The sequence below is a fragment of the Tasmannia lanceolata genome, unplaced genomic scaffold (genome assembly GCF_043159265.1).
Source record: "Tasmannia lanceolata isolate RefF3 unplaced genomic scaffold, GAP_Taslan_0.1 ptg000004l, whole genome shotgun sequence".
Lineage (NCBI taxonomy): Eukaryota > Viridiplantae > Streptophyta > Magnoliopsida > Canellales > Winteraceae > Tasmannia > Tasmannia lanceolata.
The window spans coordinates 179,887-189,760 of record NW_027518681.1 but is presented as its reverse complement, the minus strand read 5'-3'; the positions used below and the strand labels follow the sequence as shown (position 1 = coordinate 189,760).

Below are 9,874 nucleotides of genomic sequence, written 5' to 3'. Positions count from 1 at the left end.
ATTTGCTGCACCCTCCAAGGGTACTTCTCCTACCCCATTTGAGGGCCCATAATCCCTTCTCTAATACCATCCATAGGTCCCCTCTGTTGCCGTTGAGAAGCCCCCCTTAGGTACTAATAACCCCTTCTTTGTAGCTGAAAACCCATGCCTTTCAACTTGAGTACCATCTTTGGATTTGCTGCACCCTCCAAGGGTACTTCTCCTACCTCATTTGAGTGCCCATAATCCCTTCTCTAATACCATCCATAGGTCCCCTTTGTTGGCCTTGAGAAGCCCCCCTTAGGTACTAATAACCCCTTCTTTGTAGCTGAAAACCCATGCCTTTCACCTTGAGGACCTTCTTCTGGATTTGATGGACCCTCCGAGGGTACTTCTCCTACCCCATTTGAGGGCCCATAATCCCTTCTCTAATACCATCCATAGGTCCCCTCTATTGCCCTTCAGAAGCCCCCCTTAGGTACTAATAACCCCTTCTTTGTAGCTGAAAACCCATGCCTTTGAACTTCAGGACCTTCTTCGGGATTTGATGGACCCTCCGAGGGTACTTCTTCTACCCCATTTGAGGGCTCATAATCCCTTCTCTAATACCATCCATAGGTCCTCTCTATTGGTCTTGAGAAGCCCCCCTTAGGTACTAATAACCCCTTCTTTGTAGCTGAAAACCCATGCCTTTGAACTTCAGGACCTTCTTCTGGATTTGATGGACCCTCCGAGGGTACTTCTTCTACCCCATTTGAGGGCACATAATCCCTTCTCTAATACCATGCATAGCTCCCCTCTATTGCCCTTGAGAAGCCCCCCTTACGTACTAATAACCCCTTTTTTGTAGCTGAAAACCCATGACTTTCAACTTCAGGACTATCTTCTGGATTTGATGGACCCTCCAAGGGTACTTCTTCTACCCCATTTGAGTGCCCATAATCCCTTCTCTAATACCATGCATAGCTCCCCTCGGTTGCCCTTGAGAAGCCCCCCTTAGGTACTAATAACCCCTTCTTTGTAACTGAAAACCCATGCCTTTCAACTTGAGCACCATCTTTGGATTTGCTGCACCCTCCAAGGGTACTTCTCCTACCTCATTTGAGGGCCCATAATCCCTTCTCTAATACCATCCATAGGTACCCTCTGTTGCCGTTGAGAAGCCCCCCTTAGGTACTAATAACCCCTTCTTTGTAGCTGAAAACCCATGCCTTTCAACTTGAGCACCATCTTTGGATTTGCTGCACCCTCCAAGGGTACTTCTCCTACCCCATTTGAGTGCCCATAATCCCTTCTCTAATACCATCCATAGGTCCCCTTTGTTGGCCTTGAGAAGCCCCCCTTAGGTACTAATAATCCCTTCTTTGTAGCTGAAAACCCATGCCTTTCACCTTGAGGACCTTCTTCTGGATTTGATGGACCCTCCGAGGGTACTTCTCCTACCCCATTTGAGGGCCCATAATCCCTTCTCTAATACCATCCATAGGTCCCCTCTATTGCCCTTCAGAAGCCCCCCTTAGGTACTAATAACCCCTTCTTTGTAGCTGAAAACTCATGCCTTTGAACTTCAGGACCTTCTTCTCGATTTGATGGACCCTCCGAGGGTACTTCTTCTACCCCATTTGAGGTCCCATAATCCCTTCTCTAATACCATCCATAGGTCCCCTCTATTGGCCTTGAGAAGCCCCCCTTAAGTACTAATAACCCCTTCTTTGTAGCTGAAAACCCATGCCTTTGAACTTCAGGACCTTCTTCTGGATTTGATGGACCCTCCGAGGGTACTTCTTCTACCCCATTTGAGGGCCCATAATCCCTTCTCTAATACCATGCATAGCTCCCCTCTATTGCCCTTGAGAAGCCCCCCTTACGTACTAATAACCCCTTTTTTGTAGCTGAAAACCCATGACTTTCAACTTCAAGACTATCTTCTGGATTTGATGGACCCTCCAAGGGTACTTCTTCTACCCCATTTGAGTGCCCATAATCCCTTCTCTAGTACCATGCATAGCTCCCCTCGGTTGCCCTTGAGAAGCCCCCCTTAAGTACTAATAACCCCTTCTTTGTAACTGAAAACCCATGCCTTTCAACTTGAGCACCATCTTTGGATTTGCTGCACCCTCCAAGGGTACTTCTCCTACCCCATTTGAGGGCCCATAATCCCTTCTCTAATACCATCCATAGGTCCCCTCTGTTGCCGTTGAGAAGCCCCCCTTAGGTACTAATAACCCCTTCTTTGTAGCTGAAAACCCATGCCTTTCAACTTGAGTACCATCTTTGGATTTGCTGCACCCTCCAAGGGTACTTCTCCTACCTCATTTGAGTGCCCATAATCCCTTCTCTAATACCATCCATAGGTCCCCTTTGTTGGCCTTGAGAAGCCCCCCTTAGGTACTAATAACCCCTTCTTTGTAGCTGAAAACCCATGCCTTTCACCTTGAGGACCTTCTTCTGGATTTGATGGACCCTCCGAGGGTACTTCTCCTACCCCATTTGAGGGCCCATAATCCCTTCTCTAATACCATCCATAGGTCCCCTCTATTGCCCTTCAGAAGCCCCCCTTAGGTACTAATAACCCCTTCTTTGTAGCTGAAAACCCATGCCTTTGAACTTCAGGACCTTCTTCGGGATTTGATGGACCCTCCGAGGGTACTTCTTCTACCCCATTTGAGGGCTCATAATCCTTTCTCTAATACCATCCATAGGTCCTCTCTATTGGTCTTGAGAAGCCCCCCTTAGGTACTAATAACCCCTTCTTTGTAGCTGAAAACCCATGCCTTTGAACTTCAGGACCTTCTTCTGGATTTGATGGACCCTCCGAGGGTACTTCTTCTACCCCATTTGAGGGCCCATAATCCCTTCTCTAATACCATGCATAGCTCCCCTCTATTGCCCTTGAGAAGCCCCCCTTACGTACTAATAACCCCTTTTTTGTAGCTGAAAACCCATGACTTTCAACTTCAGGACTATCTTCTGGATTTGATGGACCCTCCAAGGGTACTTCTTCTACCCCATTTGAGTGCCCATAATCCCTTCTCTAATACCATGCATAGCTCCCCTCGGTTGCCCTTGAGAAGCCCCCCTTAGGTACTAATAACCCCTTCTTTGTAACTGAAAACCCATGCCTTTCAACTTGAGCACCATCTTTGGATTTGCTGCACCCTCCAAGGGTACTTCTCCTACCTCATTTGAGGGCCCATAATCCCTTCTCTAATACCATCCATAGGTCCCCTCTGTTGCCGTTGAGAAGCCCCCCTTAGGTACTAATAACCCCTTCTTTGTAGCTGAAAACCCATGCCTTTCAACTTGAGCACCATCTTTGGATTTGCTGCACCCTCCAAGGGTACTTCTCCTACCCCATTTGAGTGCCCATAATCCCTTCTCTAATACCATCCATAGGTCCCCTTTGTTGGCCTTGAGAAGCCCCCCTTAGGTACTAATAACCCCTTCTTTGTAGCTGAAAACCCATGCCTTTCACCTTGAGGACCTTCTTCTGGATTTGATGGACCCTTCGAGGGTACTTCTCCTACCCCATTTGAGGGCCCATAATCCCTTCTCTAATACCATCCATAGGTCCCCTCTATTGCCCTTCAGAAGCCCCCCTTAGGTACTAATAACCCCTTCTTTGTAGCTGAAAACCCATGCCTTTGAACTTCAGGACCTTCTTCTGGATTTGATGGACCCTCCGAGGGTACTTCTTCTACCCCATTTGAGGGCCCATAATCCCTTCTCTAATACCATCCATATGTCCCCTCTATTGGCCTTGAGAAGCCCCCCTTAGGTACTAATAACCCCTTCTTTGTAGCTGAAAACCCATGCCTTTGAACTTCAGGACCTTCTTCTGGATTTGATGGACCCTCCGAGGGTACTTCTTCTACCCCATTTGAGGGCCCATAATCCCTTCTCTAATACCATGCATAGCTCCCCTCTATTGCCCTTGAGAAGCCCCCCTTACGTACTAATAACCCCTTTTTTGTAGCTGAAAACCCATGACTTTCAACTTCAGGACTATCTTCTGGATTTGATGGACCCTCCAAGGGTACTTCTTCTACCCCATTTGAGTGCCCATAATCCCTTCTCTAATACCATGCATAGCTCCCCTCGGTTACCCTTGAGAAGCCCCCCTTAGGTACTAATAACCCCTTCTTTGTAACTGAAAACCCATGCCTTTCAACTTGAGCACCATCTTTGGATTTGCTGCACCCTCCAAGGGTACTTCTCCTACCCCATTTGAGTGCCCATAATCCCTTCTCTAATACCATCCATAGGTCCCCTTTGTTGGCCTTGAGAAGCCCCCCTTAGGTACTAATAACCCCTTCTTTGTAGCTGAAAACCCATGCCTTTCACCTTGAGGACTTTCTTCTGGATTTGATGGACCCTCCGAGGGTACTTCTCCTACCCCATTTGAGGGCCCATAATCCCTTCTCTAATACCATCCATAGGTCCCCTCTATTGCCCTTCAGAAGCCCCCCTTAGGTACTAATAACCCCTTCTTTGTAGCTGAAAACCCATGCCTTTGAACTTCAGGACCTTCTTCTGGATTTGATGGACCCTCCGAGGGTACTTCTTCTACCCCATTTGAGGGCACATAATTCCTTCTCTAATACCATGCATAGCTCCCCACTGTTGCCCTTGAGAAGCCTCCCTTAGGTACTAATAACCCCTTTTTTGTAGCTGAAAACCCATGCCTTTGAACTTCAGGTCCTTATTCTGGATTTGATGGACCCTCCGAGGGTACTTCTTCTACCCCATTTGAGGGCCCATAATCCCTTCTCTAATACCATCCATAGCTCCCCTCGGTTGCCCTTGAGAAGCCCCCCTTAGGTACTAATAACCCCTTTTTTGTAGCTGAAAACCCATGACTTTCAACTTCAGGACTTTCTTCTGGATTTGGTGGACCCTCCAAGGGTACTTCTTCTACCCCATTTGAGTGCCCATAATCCCTTCTCTAATATCATGCATAGCTCCCCTCGGTTGCCCTTGAGAAGCCCCCCTTACGTACTAATAACCCCTTTTTTGTAGCTGAAATAGAGTTGATTTTCAACTTCAGGACCTTCTTCTGCATTTATGCTAGGTTTTATTTTTTACGTTAATTTTTGGGATGGAGAAATGCGATTTCATTTCATGTACATATCAAGTACCACATTTCCACCTACGGAGTCAAATAAATGCAAATGGTCGTCTGCTATTTGTTTATGCTAGGCTTTTATTTTTACAATATGTGGAGTGGAGAAATGGGTTTTCAAAAACATCTTCTTCAATACCATGTAGAGGGCACAGTTTATAGTTGATGGGCCTTCTTTAATACCATGTGGAGACCCATGTTCATTGTTGAAGCAGTCATGGTTCACTTGTTTTATCTTCGATTTCATTTATTAAATTATTGGTCCAATGGTGGTCATTGAATTCCAATACCTAGTGCTTATCTGCTTTGTTTCTCAAAAGGTCTGATGCTATAAGTTTTTTTTTAAATGCATGTGAGCTAATACTCGCCTGATGCCCATGTGGATGAGAATTTTAACAGACCTCCTAATCTGTTTTGGGGGTTTGTCCTTGTTGTTGTGCTTTCAGAAAATTCATATAGAACACTGATGGTTGCACTTATTGGTTAGCTCTTTTATTTCTTCTTTGCTTTGTTTCATATCTAAGAAGCCAGACCTTAGAGGTTACAGACATGATACATATTTTCAGGTAAGTATGAAAATTGTAATAATTGTTGGTTTGCTTGGTAGCTTTTCTTCATAATAGTACTGATTGGGAATATGAGTTTATGCTATGGGTTGGATTTTATTGATTTTCTTGGTAATTTATTTTAGAGATGATGAGGACGAGATTTTTAATGATTGTCAATATAACTGAGTTTTTGGGTTATGAATTGATCTCGGTGATTTTGATTTGGTTGTTCATTGTTATACAGTTTTTATCCGGTCAGGAGCCATTCAAAGCCTTGAAAGATGGTGATGCGAAAAAGTGATAGAGTGAAAGTAACAAAGCCTCCAAGAAGGACAGAAAGGAGTTTAGAAGGGGAGGAGACGAAAACTGCAGCTGTGAAGAAGAGAGGAACAGATGTAAGTGTGTATGTTGTTAATTGTATCAATGATAGTAAGTTAATTCATTTACGACATATATTTTGGCGATGTAATTTGTTTTGTAGGCTCCATACGTCCCAGCACGATGTTCTCCAGCTTCTTTCAAATCGGCAATGGACAGGATAAAGTTCAAGCCAGTCCATTTTCATGCCATAGAAAAGACTCCTTTCCGACATCTGTTTGGCATGGAGGACATTATCATGCACAAGCCTCTCATAAGAGCTATCCACGATAAGTGGACTCCCGGCACTAACACGTTCACGTTAGGGAGTATAAATGTCCCCTTCCTTCCAAGAGATGTGGCATTGGCATTAGGACTGCCACTTACTGGAGAGCGAATGGACGTGGTGAGGGTTCTGTCATTCGACAGGACAAAACCGCAACCTAAAGTGCCTGGCTGGCCATATCCAGAGGCCAACGTCAAGGCATCGGTTATTGAGAATGAAATTACAGCATTAGTTAGAGAACGCAATAAAGTTTCGATAGAGAAGACAGTGAAATATGTTCTCCTGCATCTTTTTGCCTCTGTCCTTTTCCCAAAAAGCGCACATCGAGCTGACGAGCTCTTCTGGCCCTACATCGACGACATAGGAAACATTGGCAACTATAACTGGGCGATGGCAGTGTATGACTGGCTCGTAGATTACCTAGACAGAGTCAGCAAGGGTGGCAGGTACCTTGGTGGCTGCTCGTTGGTAATTCAGGTAATTTGGACTCATGACATTTAATATTCTAACCGTGCTGTTTATAGTTTGATTAACATGGTGTTTCGTATGTATGCAGGTATGGTTATACGAGCATACCACATTTTGGATTCCCACCAATCCAACTGCTCGTCCACGTGTCCTTAAATGGGACTGGAAAGCAAACGAATCAAAGACATATCGATTAGTGGAGCAGAAGCAGATAAAGAAATCGGAGGTGAGATATGAAAATTTTGTTAACGTATATATCAATACTAGTATCTTGATAACTGACTATGTTTTCCAAAAATTCAGGTGGTGGTGACATTGAAAGTATCTCTGTTAGAGAAGTCACAGTACCTACAGGATGAGGTAATGCAGTCGAGCATGACTATGTTGCGTACGTTATTTTATTTTACTTATTGATTTTTTAAATTTGATCATTGACTGTCATGTTTAAACATTAGGATGTTGATGAGACAATGGAAGTCGATAAGGAACAGTTGGAATCCGAGGGGATAGTTTTGGGAGTAGAAAGTGAAATGGAGAAAGGAAGTAGTGAAGATGAGTCGAAGCATATAAAATTTTTGGCGAGAGAGGGAGATGTAATTGATAGACAGTGGCAGATGATTACAGCAGCATGGGAAGAAATAAGAAAAAGAGAGGAAGATGTTGGAAAAAGAGAGGAAGATGTCAGAAAGAAAGAGGAGGATTTGAAAAAAGGATGGGAGCGTATGCGGAGAACAAATGAAGGGACTGGGGGAAGAATGGAGGGGGTTGAGGTGGAGGGGGTTGAGGAGGAGAGGAAGGGCGAAAATGCATCTCAAGGTGCACGATTCTCTTCGCAGCTGTGCGAGGATTGGACGGATTTAGCTGACCTTGGATGTGACATGGATGCAGCCGCCACCCTAATAGATGTATCGGCTCAGAACCCCAAGTCACATGAAGAAATATTCGGCACCACAGACGGGGTGATCCTTAACCCTTTACAACGATTGTTCGAAATGGAGGTGACCAAGGAAGAGGCACCATCTACTGAAGTTGAGATGAAAGTGAGTGGTGTAAGGGATGAGATGGTGGATTCCGAATTAGGGAGCATTGTGAGGGGTGTGAAGATGGATGGAAGGAGTAGGAAACCTGGGAGAGCCAGAAAAAGCCCCTACTATTCAGGGAAGACCCGAAAGAGGAGGCAGAAGGAAGGGAAGAAACAGGGGGAGGACCCCAACATACCTAAACCACCGCCCAAGAAGAAAGGGGATGACGGGAAGATGCGCAAGGGAAGGAGAACAACTCTGATAGAGAGACTTCTAAAGCATGATAAAAGGCAAGTAGATGTGAATTATATTATACCATGATTTAAGTTGATCAGAATTGAAAATTATTAACTAACAATTTAATACAATTTTGCAGTGATATCCTCATGGAAACGGATGATGTACACCTAATAGCTGAAGACCTACAACATCTATGGAATGTCAGACAATACCTGACTGGCACTGTAAGTGTCATTTTTTATCATTAATTTCTACATTACTGTAGGGAATAATGTACATCTGACATTTACTTCTCTTCCTTGAAGATTGTCGATATATATGGGAAGCACGTGCAGTCCTCCAACGACGATGGGTTAGCAGATCCTACAATGGGGGGAATTGTCTTCGTTCCATCGGTGGTACATGTAAGTGTTATTTCTATCATCCCACATTGAGGTTTACATAAGATTTTATCTGTAGTATCCCATTGAATTCCTTTTTTTTATAGGGAACTCTTACTGCAGTAGGGACCGAAGTCACTGAGGTCCAGAGGGTAGAAAAGTGGAGGACAGCGAAGGACGCTCTGCACAGTAGACTTATAAACCACCACCTCGAAGCAGTAAAAATGGTACTATTACCATTATGTGAAGACAACCATTGGGTTCTCCTCATTGTCGATATGGTCAACAAAATCTTCCACGAATGCAATTCCTGTAAAGGAATAGAGTTCCAGGAAAGAGCAGGATTGACCGTAAGTGGGTTAGCATCTTTAATGTTTTCCTACTTATAAATCTATACGTATAACACTTATGTTTCCTAAACCTGTCAATGTTAACCACTTGCAGGTTGTGTTGTTGAAGGAGTACTTAAAGGAAAGGGGCTGTGATATAGACCACTTTCAATATGCGCAGATGGAAAATTTCCCACAACAGGCCAATGGGTCAGTATATTAGTATATTTAAATGTTTATTTTTCTAGGCTATGATTTTGATTCGCTCAATACAACTGTTGTTATGCAGGTTCGACTGTGGTTTGTTCGTGCTTAAAGCGATCGACCATCTGTATGCAAATGATCCATTTACTTTCAGCAAGTCTGACATTCCCGCTTATCGGCTGCAGCTCTGCGAAAGATTCTTGCGCGGAGAGTTTGGGGACTGTGGTGATTTCCTTAAGGGGGATATATGACTGAAAAATGAAGAACCTCTCTTCAAGTTCTGATGGATGTTGTAAACATGGTGGACATTGATGGTCTTTCCAGTGAAGTTTTCTATGTATTTGTAAGCAAAATGGGGTAAAATGGGCTACATTTATTTGTTGGGCGCATATGTGTAGGACAGAAAGCAGGGTGTAGAGACACAGAGGGAGGGTTTGTTTGTATCTCAGCATACTGACAACTATGTATTTGTAATGAAAAATCAAGTTCTGTGAAGTGATGGTGGTTGTGGCATTGGGTTCATTGCGAAATATGGTAAAGGTCTTTGAAAATCATCAAATATTTGTTCATAAAGTTTTGGGGGAATTTATATTTCTATTGGATGGAAATATGATTTATTTGTAATTGTGGTTATTCTCTCTACTTTATATTTTCATCGTCATAGTTGGCAATGGGACCCCTGTTTTTTGTGCTTTTCCGGTTTTGTTTGGTTGGTTGAACTGTTGGGAAGAAAAAAATTCTTCCTCAAAGTTGTTCATAAATTGCACACTTAATTTCTTACAACACCCACCCTCTTCTTTCCAAATGGACTTTCCACCCCACACCATAGGATGATCCATAACGTCCATTTGATGGGCCACAATTTCAATAGTTTGTGTAGCAAAAGACAATTCATACAAAATAAAAATATAAAATAAATGGGTTAGCAGATCCTAAAGT

General features: G+C 43.8%; 2 protein-coding genes across 2 annotated transcripts; both read left to right on the top strand.

Moving 5' to 3' along the window:
* The first annotated feature begins 5,742 nt into the window (after window positions 1–5,742).
* LOC143875915 (uncharacterized) lies at window positions 5,743–8,103 on the top strand. Its single transcript, XM_077377494.1, has 5 exons — window positions 5,743–6,044; window positions 6,131–6,769; window positions 6,849–6,986; window positions 7,064–7,120; window positions 7,216–8,103. Exons 1-5 carry the CDS (start codon window positions 5,931–5,933, stop codon window positions 8,101–8,103), a joined length of 1,836 nt encoding a protein of 611 aa, XP_077233609.1. The 5' UTR covers window positions 5,743–5,930.
* LOC143875676 (ubiquitin-like-specific protease 1A) lies at window positions 8,048–9,248 on the top strand. The gene is made up of 5 exons (XM_077377284.1): window positions 8,048–8,246; window positions 8,328–8,426; window positions 8,510–8,752; window positions 8,847–8,941; window positions 9,021–9,248. The coding sequence occupies exons 1-5, from the start codon at window positions 8,169–8,171 to the stop codon at window positions 9,184–9,186; spliced, it is 681 nt and encodes a 226-aa protein (XP_077233399.1). The 5' UTR covers window positions 8,048–8,168; the 3' UTR covers window positions 9,187–9,248.
* The last annotated feature ends 626 nt before the right edge of the window (window positions 9,249–9,874 follow it).